General features: G+C 40.5%; 1 protein-coding gene, 2 long non-coding RNA genes and 2 other non-coding genes across 5 annotated transcripts in view; 2 read left to right on the top strand and 3 right to left on the bottom strand.

The window, feature by feature from the left end:
* The window catches only part of LOC138006106 (proteoglycan 4-like), a 10,759-nt gene extending 604 nt beyond the window's left edge, over positions 1 to 10,155 (top strand). Inside the window, exons 2-14 of the mRNA XM_068852273.1 lie at positions 417 to 458; positions 1,118 to 1,199; positions 1,681 to 1,722; positions 1,949 to 2,140; positions 2,815 to 3,258; positions 3,913 to 3,936; positions 4,351 to 4,740; positions 5,531 to 5,643; positions 6,668 to 6,732; positions 7,022 to 7,192; positions 7,422 to 7,588; positions 8,036 to 8,667; positions 8,906 to 10,155. Coding sequence (XP_068708374.1) covers positions 1,142 to 1,199; positions 1,681 to 1,722; positions 1,949 to 2,140; positions 2,815 to 3,258; positions 3,913 to 3,936; positions 4,351 to 4,740; positions 5,531 to 5,643; positions 6,668 to 6,732; positions 7,022 to 7,192; positions 7,422 to 7,588; positions 8,036 to 8,667; positions 8,906 to 9,634 — 3,027 coding nt within the window. The 5' untranslated portion in view covers positions 417 to 458; positions 1,118 to 1,141 and the 3' untranslated portion in view covers positions 9,635 to 10,155. The remainder of the gene's footprint in view (positions 1 to 416; positions 459 to 1,117; positions 1,200 to 1,680; positions 1,723 to 1,948; positions 2,141 to 2,814; positions 3,259 to 3,912; positions 3,937 to 4,350; positions 4,741 to 5,530; positions 5,644 to 6,667; positions 6,733 to 7,021; positions 7,193 to 7,421; positions 7,589 to 8,035; positions 8,668 to 8,905) is intronic.
* The window catches only part of LOC138006107 (uncharacterized), a 45,553-nt gene extending 26,096 nt beyond the window's left edge, over positions 1 to 19,457 (bottom strand). The window contains exons 1-2 of the long non-coding RNA XR_011123847.1: positions 19,334 to 19,457; positions 15,754 to 15,930 (exon numbers count right to left, since the gene is read on the bottom strand). This is a non-coding gene — a long non-coding RNA (uncharacterized lncRNA). The remainder of the gene's footprint in view (positions 1 to 15,753; positions 15,931 to 19,333) is intronic.
* LOC138006105 (uncharacterized) lies at positions 12,010 to 14,068 on the top strand. Its single transcript, XR_011123846.1, has 3 exons — positions 12,010 to 12,167; positions 12,481 to 12,616; positions 13,930 to 14,068. It is a non-coding gene; the product is annotated as an uncharacterized lncRNA (long non-coding RNA).
* On the bottom strand, positions 18,143 to 18,214 carry Trnaq-uug (transfer RNA glutamine (anticodon UUG)). Its single transcript has one exon. It is a non-coding gene; the product is annotated as a tRNA-Gln (tRNA).
* Trnaq-cug (transfer RNA glutamine (anticodon CUG)) lies at positions 18,770 to 18,841 on the bottom strand. Its single transcript has one exon. It is a non-coding gene; the product is annotated as a tRNA-Gln (tRNA).
* Positions 19,458 to 19,842: the final 385 nt, after the last annotated feature.

Genomic DNA, 19,842 nt, shown 5'->3' on the forward strand with positions numbered 1-19,842 from the left:
TTACCTAGCTTTTTAAACCGAAGTCTATTTTGAGATAATGCAACCGTTTTCAGTTTATTCTTGCAATGTAGACGTTTCTTGCAACACTCTTAACATTGTTATCAAACTGAGCATTCCGTCATGATATGGTCATTTAACTGCATGACATAATGTCACTTCTTCGCTTTCTCGCAAACGGTATAATTTCAATTCTCATATTTATGCCACAAAAAGAAAGCTGAAAGTCATAGATGGAATTCCTTTTAGAAAGAAGGGGCTATCTCATTGCACTTCCGAGATGACAAAAGTTGGTATCACTATCAAATTTAGTAAATACCTGGTATTTGTCCCACCTGTCATGTTTATTAATCTAGTGATTATATCTGAAATGACCCGTGCAATATGTAATACCAATTGACCTGTCTCCTTCATGGTAGGAATAGTGCTTTTTGATTTACAAGGGATATTTGCAGATTAAGGTGAAGTATAATACTGCAATATTTTAAGTGGGAATCTCATTGTGAATCCATTTCTAAAGGAATAGGAAGTCAGTTAAACATAAACTATGTTTTGAGTATAGATACAAAGTGTTTCTGATAAGTCGTTTGGTGGAACTTAGAGTCAATCTCCCATTACAAAATACCGGGTACGTAACGACTTTGCACTTCATTAAAGCAAGTGATTTACTTGTCATTTGTTATTGGTTTTGCAACATAAAAGAGGAAACTCTGGATATATCTATTTCAATATTTTTCTCTCTTTGTCAAGGACTTTTCTGAATCCCGCCTCACCGTTTTTTGTGTCATTTACTTATCCTGCACAAATTAAGATAAATCTCATGCGATCAATTTGCCTCTTGTATAAAGAGCATAAAAAAGTTGCTGAGTTCCAGTTTAAAATCCGTACATTTTATCGGATATAGATTTCTGATCATCTCTCTAAAGGGCACGGAAAATTTACTACTTTCTTTTTCTTTCTTTTAGTTTCTTTTGAACTCAATTAGAACTTCATTTTTTCTTTTCTTTTTTTCCTTCCATTTAAAGAAAAAATAGAGGAACTGGAATTCCCAAAAAACATTACTGAAAAGAGGTCTTGATACCTTAACACTTTCTTTTTTGCGATGTTTTTAATCTTCCAGGTTTGGAAAACCTAGCAGACCGATATGAGGGGGTTGTTAGGAATTTCTCTAATAGCTTTTTGTCTCCTTGTAAACGCTAAAGGTGAGGTCTTTCTCTTTATTATCATTCAAAATTGATTGTCCAATTGTGTGTTGGCATTTACCGTTCAGTCACCGTTAATTAAATCACTTGCTTTTTATTTGCACAGCTTAAACACAACGTAATAGGCCTGCAATGTCTCTGTCTCCTCTGTAATAATCGTCAAATACTTATAAATACAATACCGAGCAAAAATCGTGCTTCTTCTTGTCAAACTGGTGACCCAATTATGACTATGATAATCGTAAATTCGTCCCGTTTTCATAGAAGATTTAATATTGCAATTAAATGGTTCGTTATGAAAGTCCTGAATCGTTTACAGGTACGGTAGAGATTTTCCAGTCAATTGTCCCGGACTCATCTGTAAAAAGGCAAAAATTCTCGACACTGGAAATAGCACTTGATCATCTATCACGATAATAGCATCTCCAATCACTTTTCGCAGCCATTTGACATTTGAAGATCTTTTTTTTGCTTTAAACAGATAACGACTACCTATCACCAACAGCATCACCTCTCTCAGACGGTTTGTTCATTTTTTTTAATTGGCTATGTCTTATTGGCACTGGTTTATTCCCTTTCATAAACTCCGTTGTTATACAACTCGACTAGGGCTCCTTAGGTTCAAGTTACAACGTTCCAATTTTTACATAACAAACGAAGAAGGAGGGTCTACTCTTGAAAAAGCCTTTACATGAGGGCTTGAAAAAACTCCAAATATTACTGACTTGAAAATTTGTCTTTATTGGCAGGATTTCCTGACAGCAATGACGAAACAGCTGCTCCATCGTCTTTGTCCGATTCGTCGTCAAAGAACAACAACGACTGGCTTACTGACGATGACGACGACGATGAAGATGAGAACCTGGACGAAGGTCTTCGACTAAACGCGGTGGCACCCACCAAGCCGACAACAAGGCCAACTGCAACTCCACTAACCGATGGTAAGTAGTAACGGTTCAAAGATAGACAGAAAGAGTCAGAAATATATTTGGTATACCGAGTAGTAAGAACGGGAAGGTGAAATTTGGTTACAACATATGGGATAACTTAGCTTAGTAAGGCCGAGACGGTCTCCGACTTGTTAAAGAAAATTCAGGATCAATTACAATGTATAGAGAGTTCAAGGTGGAAGAAAATTCAAGCAAGGGGTGTATAAATTTTCAGGTAGTATAATGTGAATTCCACGTTTAAGGGGACGATTGGAGAAAGCGAAAAACGCGACGTATTCTTTGCCTTTTTTCCCCTGTCGATATTTCTTTAGTCGTGCATTCTTAGGACAACAGATGATGTAATGAAGCCCCGAAAATAAAGTAGAAGGACACTTGACCTTGACACTAAAAGAAACGGAGACGTATATAGATGTTTGTGAAGTGTAACATATACACTTATACAATTCAAACAATGATGACCAGTGGCTCGTTTGATTGATTTGACAATGATCGATAGACTCGCTGCCTGACTTAGATACTAATTAATTCATTGATCGACCAATGAAGTCGTCAGTTATAGCTGCCTGATTTATGTGTGTGCGCCTGGCCTGACTGCTCATAGTTCGTTTCTTTACCTATTAATTCAGGAACACCGCTATAAGCAATTCGATCTTTTTCTCTTGCAGCTCAGTTAGAGGAAGCGATTGGTGAATTATTGAATGACATGCGTCGTTTGATGGGCGCTGGTCCCGTTATCCGCAAAAATACACTTGATGCTGGAGCTAAAATCGCTAATGATGCGATGCAGAGAACCGGTCAAATCAAAAGTAATCCCAACATTATGCATGGACAACTGCAATGCATAAAATTGACAAGCTCAGACAAAGTAGCCAGAGAATGCTTGGCTTTCTGGTTTAGACAGATGCAGGATTACGATTGGTCAAAACCCGCAATCAAGGACAACAATAAATTCTTTGTCATCGCCGTCAACAAAAATGCAACGCATTACGGAATATCGGTCAGGAGGGGATCTTCTGGATCTGGAAGATCTTCTGGAAGATACTTTGTTTCTATACTGTTAGACCCGGGCCCGGGTCCCAACTTGAAGGACAGCGTAAAAGGATACACTGGTGAGGAAATTAAAGACCGCTTTATGGATAATATTTGAATGATGGAATGTATTAAATTCTTCCTACTGTATACTTGAACTGCCGAAATTAAAATAAGGGAGTTGAAGATCATCGAAGTTAAGCAGCAAAAGCATATTTCTGTGCTCCATATTTGCAGTAAGCGGCACTGATTGAACGCGTTTGCCTTCCGCCGAGCCAACATTAAGGCGCAACCTGTCTAACAGTTATCAATTGCCCCACCTAACGTCCGGACTCCGTTGTTGAAAAGGTGGCTAGCTCCAGAGGGAGGATAGACCCAGTAAATGGATAGCTCTGCCCACTGGATAAATTAACATCTACCTGATTGGTGCAACCACAACCGACTATTCTCTGACGTCATTCACTGAATAATGATTTGTCCAGTGGACAGGCCTTTTCCCCTAGTGCAAATAGGGGCATTATTGCGTTCCTCTATCACCCTAAGAGAACAGTTTGTAATGATCATTTTGGTTGCATATTTATTACGACTTGCTCTGGACCCCTTGCAATTTAACTTTTGCTACAGTAAGGGTGAATTTAAAGACCGATAAGCTCAAACTAATGTAACAATGAATAGGGGTACTTTTCTTCATCCGTTTGCTTTTTACTTATTTTGTTCTTATTTTTTTTTTTTAGATTCGTTCACATCCGTGGCTGGAGGTAACTTTTTTTGTTAACCATGTTAAACAGTTTGTTATTTACACAACCTGTGCTCATTTCGATTTTTGCCTCTTCTGAGCCACAATAGTTGAATTGCGATATACTATGAAATGCCATTACTACAAGGAGGATCTTCGAGAACTGTTATAGAACGAAGTTTAGAAGATATCGGAGATCTCTCATTTGATTCTGAGTCAATTTAGTCTAAAAACTCACTCAGCTAATATTAATGATCAAATAATTGATTCACCAAAGGATTGACTAGCATGACCTTAATTGATTGACTGTCGATTCTTTATTGATGATCTATTCATCGGATAACTGATTGATTGACTAATTGATTGATTAATTGATTGATTGATTGATTGATTGATCGACCGATTGATCATTTGATTGGTTTATTGTTTCCCGCAGCTAAATGCCCGAGTGGCTTCACTGATTACGGTGGCACTTGCTACAAATTTCACAAAGATAATCAAACCTGGATGAATGCAAACGCGGAATGCATCAAGGAACTGGCAGTATTGCCTGCAATTATGGGCAGGGGAGAAAATGATTTCTTTAAACAGGGACTATTGAAAGACCAGAAAGGATTCACCTGGTTAGGGTTCAATGATCGTTTGGCAGAGAGTATGTATATGTCTGTTGACGGATCACAAATCAGGTTTATGGACTGGGAATCAGGACGACCCAAGGGAAAGAACCACAATTGTGTTGGTTTCGATAACATGGCCAAGTACGGAACTATGGCTGACTACCCTTGCACCACACCCAGCACGTATGTGTGCAAAAAGCCCTTGGAAGGTAAGACATTTCGGAAAAAAGCGTTATGATCAAACTAGAGCCGAGCCCTCATCTTCTCGATTGTGCATGCTTAAAAAATAACAGCAAATAGTCAGGCACAATCGAAAAACGGCTTGTTGTCTCTCGTTTGACTTTGACTAAAATGAGTACAGAGACTGATTGCTGAGGTCTCTGTTACATGGAGACTTAAATTAACGATTCACAATTACTGGCTGGAGGGATCATAAGAAATGCTTCACATATTCATTATGCAATTAAGCCACTATTGTGAGATCGGGGTAAGGATGCTTTCCTTGTTCCTTCATATCAGGTTAAAATAGCAACGAAATTTGGTTTTAGGAAACGAGTCTATAAATTAGAGCAGTCGTAAAACAAATACCAGTAGTAGAGTGTAGTAAAACAAATACCAAAGTAATTAAATCGACCAATCACAGCAGGAGCAAACAGTGCAATGATCCAATCTAAATTCGTAGCAAAAGCGCGGGAAAAATCGCGCGTGCAAGTCGCGATTGGTTTTGCCTTTCCTTCTCATTAGTTGATTCACTGGCGCGAGCTTTTTAAACCAATCACCAAGCGTAGCAATTGCAATCGCGTAATTACTATCGACAGTCATTTGAAAACTGCTCTAACCACCGTAAGAAAGAATTGCGAGCTGATTTTTCGAGCGATAGATAAAACCAAACGTCCGTGTTTCAATCCCAACGACGAAGCACCGCCACTTCGTTTGAAACGTACCGATTCATAATGCAAACCAACATGGACCAATATCGTGATCGTGATTTTTTTACAGGCGACATCACCTACATTTTTGAGCTTATAGTGGAATCTATGGTGTGGCTAGATGACTTCAGCAACAAGGGTTCTCTCGCCTATCAACAGCTTGCCGCAAAATTCCAAAAGGCGGTAGGTACCCAGCTGGTCCCGGTTGTTCGAAAGCCGATTCACTTAATCTAGGATTAGCGTAAACTTCTGTTTCACGTTTTCAGCTTTTTAGAGAAAGTTTATTTTGCTTATCTTTTTTCAAGATTGACTTCTTCTAATGTAACGTTTTGCCGAATATCAGCATTGAACAGCATTTGGGAGTGGAGAAAAAAACTCCTTGGTTAATAGTTAATCTGGGATTAGCGTTAATCGGCTTTTGAACAACTAGGGCCTGATGATGAGCCGCTTACTAGGCTTTCTGATGTAAAGTTCATGAAAGGCTTAACTTCTCAGGTTTAGGTATGTAACTCCAATGAGAATAGATGTTTAGAGCCACAACAGCATTTCTTTTATCAGTCAAACTACTAATAATAACAAGCAACTTTCTTTAAGTGTCAATTGTATTTAGTATCACCCAACTAGTGGACTAATGCAAAATCCTGCATATTGATTGGCTACGCTACTAGAGGACTATTAGTAATAGTCCTTGAGTAGCGAAAAGCGTGACGCTTTCTTTCCTTTTATTCCCAAATAAATATCTCTTCAACTTGCATCTGCTAACTTTATTATTGCCTTTTCTGTCCGACTAGTTGGGTGATACTAAAACAATTAGACCCGTCGCCACTTCGTTTGAAGTACTAAAACAATTAGACCCTTCGCCCACAAGGCCAATTAGCGCTGGGGCACTAATTGGTGACACTGCTGTACACAAATCAAATCAAATCAAAGCATCTAAAATCGTGGGTTGGTTTTTGAGGAAAGGCGAAGACCGGAGGACCCGGGGAAAAACTCTCGGAGCAGAGTAGACAACCAACAATCTTAGTCCACATGTGAAGCCAAGTTCGGGAATCGAACTCCTGCCAACTTGGTGGGAGGCGAATGCCCTCACCACCGCGCCATTCCTGCTTCCTATATTCTCTTTTCTTGCCTAATTCATCAAAGATTTTTAGGGGAATAGGGCCAACTGAAAACCAGGCTCATGATTTCTTTCGTGTTCGATCCTTAGGTTATGGAAGTGTATAAGAAGGCAGGAGTCAAAGTTCTCAAGGCAGTCTCCATTCAGTCCATAAGGTTTGGCAAGAATACTCATGATTCCACTATATCACATATGAAACACAGAACATCCACATCGGCACTATGGAGGGATTTGAAATACACATAAACACGCGATGCTTGTGTCAAACAACTACCCTTAAAACTTGAAACTTAGCTACGAAAGTAAACAATCCTACTTATATACCTAGGCGCAAGTCTTTCAAAACTGTGTACGACAAACGACGAACTTTTGAAGCTTTTTGTTTTCTTTCGGAGGAGGAATATGCTTACATTATGATTACGAGGTATTTTCCTTTCTACTTAGCAATGGCTTACCGCCTCAGCCAGCTCCAGCACCGGCAGTCTACACCTATCTTGGCAAACGCCAGGTGACGCCCATCAAAGTCACCCCTGCACCTACCACTCCTCCCAAGCCAAAGCCGTCTGGAGGTGTGACTACTCCATCAAAACCTACAACGAAGGTTCCAACCACAAAGTAAGAATTTTTCAGTCATTTATGAAGCTGAACTGATCAACTTTCCTCGGGAAATTGTTTTTGACCGCGTGCTTTATACTTTTGCCAATCGGCTAAAGGTTGAAGGTTGGCGTCGTGTAATCTTACTTCAGAATTGGTTCTAACTTACAAATGTACTGATGATACAGATAATTCGCTTTCTTTGTTAACAACTTCTGCTGTTGTATTAAACAATGTTACTTATTTTCAGGCCAAAAGCAAAGGTAACGGTAAAACTAGCCTTCACCTTCGGACCAAGTGGCCTCCCAATTGACCCGACTTCACCAATTCAGAAGTATCTCCGAGCCAATGGCAACAAGCTGCCATCACCAATGAACGAACTGATTACCCTCAAAGCCATCACCATTGCACCTCCAGGTATTGTGAACGTCATTACCGATTTGTCTCTCGTTCGCCCATTCTTCCTTGTATCTGAACAGGGTCCGAAACCCACGGCGCCAAGTACGGATGTAAAAATTTAAAAACGTTAAGTTCCAAAAGAACGCTTTCGGATGGAAAAAAAACAAGCCACTCCTGACTAACAAGTTCGCACCGTCTTAACAACAAGAAACTCCCTGTCACACATTTAGCTAAAACAGCTCTCACTACTTGGACAAGACTACGAACCTTCGCCTTGTTTCAATCTCCGGTAAATACCTAAATTGGTAGAAACAAGTCGAACAAAGACAAACAGGTATCAATTGATAATACGACTATTGCATAGTTTTCCTAATTTCGCGAAACGATTCAAGAAGATGACGATAACATGAAAATGTAGAAATAAGGAGTGCAAGAGATACTGAATTGAGTCTATTCCTTTTTAAGGTACCTTCACGACAACAATACCGTGCCCTCCTATCTGCTCAACGTCGTGCATATCAAGTTGTGCACCCAGCTGCTGCTATTCACCACCACCCCCTCCGCCACCATGCGTGCCTTCGCCAATGAATCCCTGCCCACCACCCCAACCTCCCGCTCCTACCCAAGCTCCATCACCAACAAAAGTGCAGGCCAAGCGACCACCTCCAAAATGCGTCCCATCTCCTACCACCACTTGTGCACCAGCACCCCTGTTTCAACCGCCAGTGTACCCTCAACTTCCGCCACCGCCACCTCCACCCTGTGTTCCAACTCTGGCGAACAACTGGTGTCGATCAAATGTTATCGCTAAGCCTCTTGCTGTCAACAGATTTATCCGCAGACCTGTTACATTTAGGTATCCTCTTCAACCATTTAGGCGTATCACGCCAAGGCTGGTAGCTGCAAGACCAGTGTCTCGTGCTGTATTGCCAGTTCCACGGGCCGGCTGTCCTCTTCCCCCATGCCCTCCACCTATGATGATTCCTCCAGCTCCTCAGCCATTGCCTATGCCCATGCCTCAGCCAATGATGCCTCCGCCAATGATGCCTCCGCCTATGATGCCTCCGCCTATGATGCCTCCGCCTATGATGCCTATGGTAAGTTAACACAATACGGAAGTTGAAAACCGTTATTCAAATATATCGAAGGCATTGACAAGGAAGGAAAGGCGTTGAGATGATTCCAAAAATGGGAAAAAGATAGAATCCGCTTCTGATACAAACTATGGAAGCGAGAAAAAGGCCGATATAGCAATGCTAATGTAAACTAGTTTGACATACACTGTATGTACCGTGTGTTTAATTGAGTAAAGTTGAATGATCTTTGTTTTTACAGATGCCGCCCCCGTGTGTTCCAACTCCTTTTAACCCTTGTCTCCCTGCACCACCTCCTCCGCCACCACCACCACCGCCTCCACCTCCAACCAAGAAACCAGCGGGAAAAGCGAAAAAACCAAAAATGGTTAACCTCCAGGGATGCACCTATCCGTCATGCAGCATGATCACGCTTCCAGCACCGCCCCCAGTTCCCATGCCTCCACCACCAATGCCATTTCCACCGCTTTGTGGTGTACCATTCAAGCCTCCATGCCCACCATCATCTCCTCCAAAAGCAGGCAGCACCAAATCAAAGAGCACTGCCCCTAAGCCATGCGCCCCGACCCCGCTAAACCCATGTGCACCACCAATGCCAATGCCTATGCCTATGCCCATGCCAATGCCTATGCCCATGGCACCACAACCTCCTCCGATGCCTATGCCCCCCATGCCAGTGCCAATGCCGTGTGGACCGGCGAATCCATGTGCCAAACCACCAACCAAGCCAGAGCCACCTAAGCCAATGACAATCAAACTGCCAGCCATTCAAATCCAGGTTCCTCAGCAGCCTCCTATGATGCCACCCATGGCACCACCTATGGCACCACCCATGGCACCACCAATGAGTCCACCAATGAGTCCACCTTGTCCACCAATCTGTGGAAGCGTTCCAGCATGTCCTGCTGTGTGCCCAAAACCATGTTGCAAAGTTGGAAAACGATCTTTGAAATCCTCCAAGAAAGAATGAATGACTTTACTTCAAAATTAAATTCGAGTTTAATGCGGACATGCTCTACGAATAATAGAACGAGTGAAATTTCAAATCATTCGATGCATAGCTTAGAGTGCACCATTGTTACATCTTTCAACAGAATGTGGTTTGCAAATTGAGATATGCGTGTTTTGAACGCAAAGTCAAACCTCATGCTTCGCACTTGGTAAACTCAAATCATAAAAACAAATCCTCATTGCTAAACTGGGTTCTTTTAGCAAACTATCAATGCGGCTATCTACGTCGCAGTGGAGTGTGCCATTTGGGTCGCAGTGTTTAATTTTTACCAACTGTCTGTAACGGATTGGTGGCATTCTGTTCTCATACAACTTTCCAGGAAAGAAAATATCTTATATATGACGAATTTAGGATCTAGCTGCGGTATGTGCATATTTTATTTTGACTTATGATACAATGTAAATTAAGTATTTGGCTCCTCAGTGAATGCATCAAGATTTTGTCTACAAAGGTCCTAGACCATAGGACAAAGAGGTCGTTTTGCGTGGCCTTCAAAAACGCTATAAAATAAACACATTGTGAAGTTGTGTGAGTTTCTCTTGTTATTGAACATGTGTTACGTTTGCAAAAAAAGCACAAATTTTTACCGTTGGGCGAAAGAACGTCTTAACCGAAACCCAGCCCTACATGGAGTATCCCTTGCAAAATACAAACTACGAATTCTTCCTAATAACAAAAAGCGACGACTTGTTGAGGAAACAGACGACTCCTCAAAAAAATTAGGTTTAAAGAACATAAACTCAGCATTTTGGTTGAAGAGAGCTAATGAAATGCGTTTAATTGGAAAACGCATAATTTCCTTTGAAGAAACACAAGTGTCGAAAGAAACTACTACTCCGATTTCCCAAGAAAGTCATGAATGTGTATCCGGGCTAACTTTCAGAATTCCCATAAAGACTAAAAAGAACACTTTAAATGAAGATCTTGTCGGACCGTCTCATAAACTTGAATTTCGGACAAAGCTTTAATATAATGCATCAGAAGTAGGGCTTTAATACTAAAGGCCAACTTCCTCTATGGTGACAAAAATACAGTTTCCTAAATTAAAAAAAAACCACTCATAACGGCTACACCACTTTTCTTGACTAACAAAGAGAGCACAATAAATTCATTACCCTTAGGAAATGTACCTTTTTTCTTTTGAGGTTCAAAAAGACGGAAATCAACAAATAAAATCTGTAAGGAAATAATTTTATAATTTTTTTCCTTTTTTCATTCATGAGCGGCTTTTTTCATTCATGAAAGTTAAAAAAAGAGAGAAAACTGTAACACCTGCACTGCTGTGGGTTAAATGACAGTGGGCTAGCCTTTATTCAGCGCTTAACATATTTTAAAGGTAAGCATTCAAGAATCATAACTAGAGCTGAATTACTAGCTGTTTTCTTGAAACGCAAGGAGTCTACAGCACGCCTTCTTTGAAATGGAAATTTCGTTTTTTGCTTTATAATTGCATACTACTTGGGTTACAATCCTACGGAAATTCAACCAAAATGGAATTGCGTTATATCTCCACCTGCTACCTAATTACATATACCGGCCTCTTCCATTTCGTGCTGTTTTTATCTTCTTCCTTTGACATTAATCAATCTCCTTGAGTGCAATATTCACAGAATACAAGCGTTTGAATTAGGCTGTGCACCAACAGTACACAAACGGATATCTTCCGCCATAACAACATAAGCCGCATATGGTTAACAATTTAAAAGGATGTTGCTCTTTTCATACTCTAGTTACAAGTTTCAAATACTTATTAACTGGCACCAGATGATGTACAAAAAATGAATTATCCTTCAAAAGGATTCTCGAATTTCTCACAGAGTGAAAACCAGACTCGTGAATGTCTTTTTCACCTCGAAATATTTTTTTGTTATGTGAACGTTTATACCCATCGAACAAACTTGTGGCTCGTAAGGTAATTTCAAAACATTTCTTTCTCCATTGCTGCTGCTTTAAGAAATAGATTGTGACTTGAAGTTACTCAGAGGAAAAATGACCAGTTGAAGACGTGCGTCGCCAGTAACAGATCGAGGGGGGACATTTAAGCCAGCCAATCCATTAAATAACTCACAAATATCGAGTAACGACAGCACCTGCTACTATGTTCCTTGTTTAATGACAGTCTAGTTTCATTGTCCACACATTCACAGGAATTGATTTAATTAAAAAGGGCTGTCATGGAAGTTTTGATGATCAAAGATGTAAGTCACATGACACTTAAATGCTTTCAACCTCTTCAAGGTCTCCGCAATCACTTTCTTGACGCACTTAGTCAAGCCCTCTTCCGGCCATTAACACATTAAGTAGCTAATTGCAAAAGAGAATGAGGAATTCTTTGTTTAATAAGCTATATGAGGCAGACCAAAATCATGTTATCTCCGGTTATAGTGTGAGCAAACTCTGCGAATCATGAAGATCAATAATTTTTGGTGCTGTTTCATTCTGAGTGTAACAATCGCGTTAGCTTCGTCAGCGCCACCTTTAAAGACCGAAGGTATGATTGAGGCGTCTTTTTCGTCGATGGGAGAGCTCTCTAGCAAAACTAGTGAAAACGAGGAACATGAATTTTATGCAACCATGTTAAAAAATAATCAATAGCTCATTAACAAAATGATATGTTCATAGGTTCAAGGTTGAGTTTGGTAGCTAACAGGGAGACTACATGTATAAACGTTTTGACTTTCCTAGGATTTTAAAAGATCTCTGTTTCAGTTTTTGACAATCACCCCACGCGGCAGAAAAGTGTTAAAATTTTCATCGCGTAATCGCTTTCCTAAAATGTTTTGATTAACTTTTCTCCCACAAAGGGAATCCGCATCCGTTTTACGAAAATCCTTTTCCTCAGTATGAGAAGGGCGAGCGAGGTGAGAAGTTTGGCACGCAGATACTGAAGCGAAATCCAGCTCAGCCACACGATTGCGCGGCCTGCTGCCAAAACTTGTGGTAAGTCTAGCTTTTATGTTGCTTAGGGATTTAGAGGAGTATGGTGATAATCTGAACTGATGGTTTTTAAAGTTAACAAAATTTATGGCGCAGTGATGGTATACAAATGATTGAACCTCACAACAGAGCCAAAACACAATTGAACTAACGAAACAGACTGAGTTCGTTTTGTTGTTTCTCCGAATGCATCGTAATTACCTTGCACACAAAATATCTGTTTGGACGGACCAGGGCATTTAATCATAGTAGTAGTGCTACTATGACAGCAAAATGGTGTGCACGTCAAACGATAAATAATTTAGGGGCATAACTCTTAATATCGGAGGGAAGATCACTGAGGAGGGAGAAATAGGTAGAGGAAGATTTAAAGTTTCTTAACAAACATAAAATTAAGGAGCTCTATTTAAGTGTCAAGTCCTCTAGCACTGAGGCACTAATTGGGTACAATGGAGAGAGAAACGAAATCAACTTGACTCAAATCAAATCAAATATTGTTTTTTTTTAATGAGAGAGAAAACCGGAGTACCCGGAGAAAAACCTTTCGAAGCAGAGTAAAGAACCAACAAACTCGACCCACATCCGACGCCGAGCTGGGAATCGAACCCGGACTACATTGGTGGGAGGCGTGTGCCGTCACCATTGCGCCATGTTAGCCAAAGAATATGAAAGATCAGCACAAAAGTGCGCGAGCCGTGTTGTATGAGTTGTCTTGTAGTTCCTTAGGGTTTCGTGCATGGAGGCGTACACAATAGCCCTTCTCGGAGTTATCAGCGGTTTTGTCACATAAACGAGGCTAAGGGGTCATTTTCTATTGAATTGACCCTTAAACCTCTTTTGCATGTAGTTTTAAACAAAAGAAAATGTGCCTGCAGGTTCAACCTCAGTCGGTAGAGCAGCGGTGATCTAACTCGAAGGTCGTGGGTTCAATTCCCACCCTGGTCAGAGTTTTTCTCTGTCCTTGTGTGGGCCCATTTCCATCAGTATGGCTAACGCTCACATGGTTCATATGGGTAGAAAACTAGCACTCCACGTTACCTTCTAATAGTTAAGTCTGTTCAACTCCAATAAGGTCCATTGATCAACAAATGAAAGGATGCCCAGGAATGCTCCCTCAGTTATGACGGGGAGATTAAAAGGAAACAAAAAGACTTTCCAAAGTCCAGTCGGTGGACAAACCAACTCACCTTGAAATGCGGCTTTGGCTTTTTTGCGGAAGTGTGAGGCTCAAAAAGTCTCTATAATGAAGAGGTCGTAATTAAAGAAAAACTGTGGCACCTCATTGCAATTCAAGTTTGAAATAATTTTCTTTGCAGGTGCCCAGAGTTTATCTACACTCGATGCCTCTGTTCATCTTAACGGGATTTTGAACAAGATATTACACTGACACCAATTTTACGGGCTTTCTCCCCTTTGTTTGTCTACTTACGAAAGACTAATAAAAATTGTAACTTATGCATCGTGCGGAAATAAGTTCCCGTCACACCAAGAGATACTTTGTGAAGCCATTTGGCCCCCGCCCCCTGCCCCCCCCCCCCCCCCCACAAAACTGTTTTAAAATTGGCCGGCGTTTGCGTTAATATAGTGTCGCTTATAAGTCTTATAATTCCCTAATTATTTAATGAAAATAAAGATTGTTGTAACTGTTGTTCCTGTTGCCATTATTTTCTTGCCTCCATTTTTCCATTCCTTGTCATAACTTCCTTTTATTCGGTGTGTCTGCAAAATGTGTCTTCGCAAAAGTTTCATGCAGGGAGAATGTAAGCTTGTTTCAACTGAACAAGACTTTTTGTTGTTTCGATTCTCTAAGTCTGCATACTGACTCTAGATGCTTGTAAGAGTGAGATTTGCGGGGCGACAAAAAACACGGCTTGTTTCAAATGAACAAGCCTTGCCGTTGTTGCATTTCGTTCAGTCTGCATACTGACTCTAGATGATTGTAAGAGTGAGATTTGCGCGGCGACAAAAGCCCCCATCTCTCTTGAGAACTAACTGACTTTGACGCGAGCTCGAGAGGCATCGTTCTCAACCCAATTCCTTAGCTTTTACAGTGTCCCCAATTAGTCTGTAAAAAAGCTACACATATTGACACTTATGTTATAAGCGCAAATTGAAACTATCACTCTCCGAATAACGCCGTAAAGAGCGAGTTAATTCGCAGGCTTCATTCTGACCTTTCCAGCAAACTTGTCCTACCACTAACATGGACTCATTACAGCAATATAAGAGTACCATCGCAAAAATGGCCCGCTAATTCAAACTTTTCACCCTTGGTACACTTGTAAGAAAATCCAAAAGGCGCGACTGACCCTAATGGGTAATTCAGTGACAGAATGTTCATAAATGTAAAAACTATATTCTTAAAACACTTATGCTTCAAACAGCTTGGATTTATTTTCTCGAAAAAGCGCCATTATTTATTTCATAGAAATCAACAATTTAAAGTTTAGTAAAAAATCACAGCTGTTTAAAGCAAAAAGCAAAAATATTACGGACTCCACTTAGTCCGGCGCCGCAAATGCGCTAGCCAGAGCAACATTGGCTTCTTTTGTTTTATTTGTTGGCGCATGCATTTGTTGAATTTGCTAGCGCAATGTCTGTCAACGGACATCTTCTCTACACCGACACATTTTCGTCACCAGAGCCTCGGATCTTATGTCTGCGCATAACCCGACCCTCTGGGAAACTCTATGTAGGAGAACATCCGCCGTAGGGTTCTTATAGCCAAAAATTGGCAATTTGAACCTTACGGCTCCTGCTCGCTCCTCGTGCTAACATGAATGCACCAATCAGAGACGCTTTTCATTGTTCTACACGAAAACCAATGAGACTTTGTCTCAGGGTTCCCCAGAGCTCTTCTCTCTCAGTCATGCGCAAAAAAGAGAAGAGCAAGCGCTCTGGGGTAGAGATTGCACATGTACACCGACAATAAAGTCTTAATGCGCTAACTGCGTTTTCCAACTGTACAGACCGCTCAGGAAATTTACCAAAACAATAAACGTTAATGTATATGCCCCTTTCGATGACTTTGCATTGAAGAAAAATAACACTGATAAATGTCGAACAAAATCGAGAGAATACCATGCATAAAAGCAGCAGGAATTCTCTCATGCAAACCAATGCAACATACTTCAACTTACAGTATCTGACGTGCCATCCACGGTTCTTGTCTCGAATATTGCCCGTTCTATCCACTCGAGATGTTTTTGCAGTCAGGTTAACAGAATATTGCTCATAGTGAACCAACAGGAACACCCAGCCACCGTGGAAGGAAAGGTAAGGGACAAACCTTGCAAACAACCTTGATGCAACGTGTTCTAAAAATATCAAATGAAGTATGCCAGTCAATAACTCCCAAGTTACTCCATTCCATGTATGTTTCTTCGAGTAACTCAATAGTGAGTGAAGTTTCGTGGTGGCATATAATAAGATGCGCTTTTGTTTGCCACGTCCCCAACGGGAAACGACCTTTGCCCATGGGGAAGCTATTTCATTAGTGATGTGTAGCCGTTGATTTTACTAAGGAACGCAAAAGAAATTAACTAAATGAAGAATTTCCCGTGGGAGTCTCTAATGCAACAACCCAACTACTCATAAGCAATGATTACGAAATGGCGATTCCCTCAGAACGCTAAACCACAAGCGATATGAATCCAAACGCTCCAGATCTTTTGCAAAGGAGACTTAAAGTGCCCCTGTGACCAAAAAATCAATTCATATTTTTCTTTGGATTTCAAAACTATGTTAACAAAACACTAAGTGACCCACGTTTTAAGCCTTGATTTCAAAAAGACACCTCTTTATTTTAACTGTAATTTTCCTATTTAATGGTCCGCCATTACTAACATTATGTTCTTGAGAGAGCTGGATCGAGGAGAAAATGACGTCAAAGGCTCACTAGTTTAAGAATGCACAGCGTGTGTACGCCGCAGAATTAATATGCAGCGCGGAGGTTTTGGGCTTTCAGACTTTTAAACTCACGCTTTGCATATATAATAAGCTGCGTTCACACGCTGAAATTTTAAGCTAGTGAGCCTCTGACGTCACTTTTCCCTGGATCCAACCGTCTGAGGTCCAATCGGTCAGTTTTGAACGTGAGTAATGGCGGACCGTAAAATCCAAAACTTACACTCAAAGTAAACGGCCTTTGGATAAAAATCAAAGCTCAAAATTTTGCCAGTCACGTGTTAAGCAAACACACTTTCAAAATCTGAAGGAAAAAAGGAAGTGGCTTTTTTGATCAAAGGGTAACTTTAATGCAGTGAGTAACACCCAACGAGACGCTTCGGTTGAATATGTCTCAAGGTGAGATTTAAACCATCTCAGATTTTCGGGTTTTCTCAGTGTAGATTTCTCAACAGAAACCAAGATTCGCAACAGCAGGAAAACAAGTCTGACGTTTTCCGAGGGGTAACTGTTGTCATTTCAAATAGATAGCAGACATTTTCAGGAAACAAATAGATCGTTCATTGGAAAGTTCGTAAAATGTACTTTTTAGCTATTTTATTCCCTAAAATCTATAAGTTTTCAGGGGTGTGCGGAAAACGAAGACCTGGAAAACGAAGACCCCCAGAAAAAAATAACATACCAAACAGCAAATAACAAAACACATCACTCATGTTGTTTAAAGCGATCGATAAGCTATCTATTGTGAATTACCAAAAACGAAGACCCCCACAAAAATATAAAACGACGAACGCAAAGTAGCCAAACACAACATCCCCAGTGTTTTCTGTGGTCTACGAGTCATTTCAGGCAAATTACTGCAGGGTCTTCGTTTTAGACCTTCGTTTACCACATAACGGCCTGGGTGTGCGGAAAACGAAGACCCTGCAGTAATTCGCCTGAGATGACTCGTAGGCCACAGAAAACACTAGGGATGTTGTGTTTGGCTACTCTCCGTTCGTCATTTTATATTTTTGTGCGGGTCTTCGTTTTTGGTCTTCATTTTCCACATACCGGCCTGGGTATGTGGAAAACGAAGACCCTACCGTAATTCACAATAGATAGCTTATCGATCGTTTTAAAAAATATGAATGATGTGTTTTGTTATTCGCTGTTTGGTATGTTATTTTTTCTGGGGTCTTCGCTTCGGTCTTCGTTTTCCGCGCACCCAAGTTTTCAGCTACGAAATGTTAACAGATCAAATAACAGGGCATAAGAAATGTGTCTTGAAGATTTCAAAACGAGACTCGGTATGCACAGGTTCATAAGGAACAAGCATTCTCGTTCCCAGCGCCTTGGATTGACACAAAGGCTCTGGGAAACTCTATCTAGGAGAACATGTGCCGTAGGGTTCTTGTAGCCAAAAATTGGCTATTTGAACCTTACGGTGTCTGATCACTCCTCATGCTAACATGAATGCACCAATTAGGGACGCTTTTGATTGTTCTTCACGAAAACCAATGAGAAGACAGTTCGTTTCAGGGTTCCCCAGAGCTCTTCTCTCCCTCAGTCAAGAGAAGAGCTATGGGGTCGAGATTGAAGGAACAAGAAAATGTGAGAAAAGGGAAGTAGAAAAACATGACAAGGTCCCACCGAGATTTGAACTCGGATCGCTGGATTCAAAGTCCAGAGTGCTAACCATTACACCATGGGACCAGGTCCACACCAATAGCAATGAACCAAAACAATAGTAAATTTCGAGAATCCCTAGTAACCAATACTCTTCGATTTGGGAAAACGTAACCTGCTTGTAACAAGAAGAAAAATTAGCCGCAAATTCAGGTTATACGATTTGACTGAATGATTTGAGGATAGTTCGGGACGCATTCCTTACAATCTTGGCGTCAAAATTCTTCAGTTAACGGGATTGTTCCAAATCAAATAAGTACGGACTTGACAACTTTTATTTGAAATAGATAAACGAAATTGCACAAGTTAAACGCTCTTAAAAAACAAAACACAAACAAAATAGAGTATATCACTAGCGTTGACAAATCTTCGTGATTCCTTTTTTCGATATAGCTGTACGAGAAAACAAATGGTTTAATGTTGGAGTTAAAGAGAATTTTCAGAAGCCTTACGTATATTCGAGGCACAGATTTTAGCATTTTACATTATACTTATTTGGTTAACCTTAGTAGATGAGCCACTATTCTGACGAAAAAAAAACGAAAAGGAAACGAAAGGAAAAAAAAAAAAAAACCTTACTTCAGGTCCCACCGAGATTTGAACTCGGATCGCTGGATTCAGAGTCCAGAGTGCTAACCATTACACCATGGGACCATTCACACACGTGCGTAGGGAAATTTTATTTAAATGATGCTAATAGGAATAATTTGCATTCTCCACAGCGCCATAAATTGCATATTGTCATAAAATCTTTGATCTATTTGCTTCCAAACAACCATTCAACGATAATTGAATCTTGAGTTCAATTTAAGAATGGCAATCGAAGAAGGAAATCAATTTTTCGGATTTTGCCGTAATGGCGGCAAATTTCAACTCGTGTCACTCGCGCAAATGAAAGCGGAAAATCAAGCTAGAAAGCGTAAGTTCAACCTCATCATCACCAGACATGTGTCTTTTTGCAAAATAAACTTGTAATTTTGTATAATGATGTAACTACGCTGACAAGCTGGCTGAGTATATCTTCGATATATAGTGAGTTGTGGTCACCTGTGTTGACACAGCTATCCTTGCGACGTTTAAATTTAAAGCGCCCAAAGACATTTTAATTTTAGTTAATCATTGGCCTGTGAACGAAACTATACATACCACACATTTTCTCTCTGATTTTTCAATCTCATCTAGTCATCTTCAGGCAAAAATCAACTCATAACAGTGTGGGCATCAGCTAATTCATTCGAGTGTGACGTAGCGTGACTCGTGTCACGGTCTATCTATGCCGCTGGACCCTGAGCATGTTGTTTAGTCTCCGTTGACAGTGGTCTCCGTTGCGAAGTAAACATAGCAACCTGCGATAGTCTTAAAAGCGAAACGAGAAAGAAAAGCGCATGATAGTAGGCTATAATCGAAAAGAGTGTAAATAATGAATAGGGAGTTTAAGCAAAGACGACGGCTACGGCAACGAAAACGGCAGTCCAAAATATAACGTAGCGCTATCGCAAGTATTTCGCGATTATTCCGTCTTGTTCACCTTGTAGAATACAGGCGAACTATCCAGTAACTGGATGACTACGAACGGTTTTAAAGTCAAAACAGAAAATGACTGTTTCGTGGTTATATGCTCACGTTGTCGTCAAAACCTAAAATTTGGTGATTTT

The sequence above is a fragment of the Montipora foliosa genome, chromosome 6 (genome assembly GCF_036669935.1).
Source record: "Montipora foliosa isolate CH-2021 chromosome 6, ASM3666993v2, whole genome shotgun sequence".
Taxonomy (NCBI): Eukaryota; Metazoa; Cnidaria; class Anthozoa; order Scleractinia; family Acroporidae; genus Montipora; species Montipora foliosa.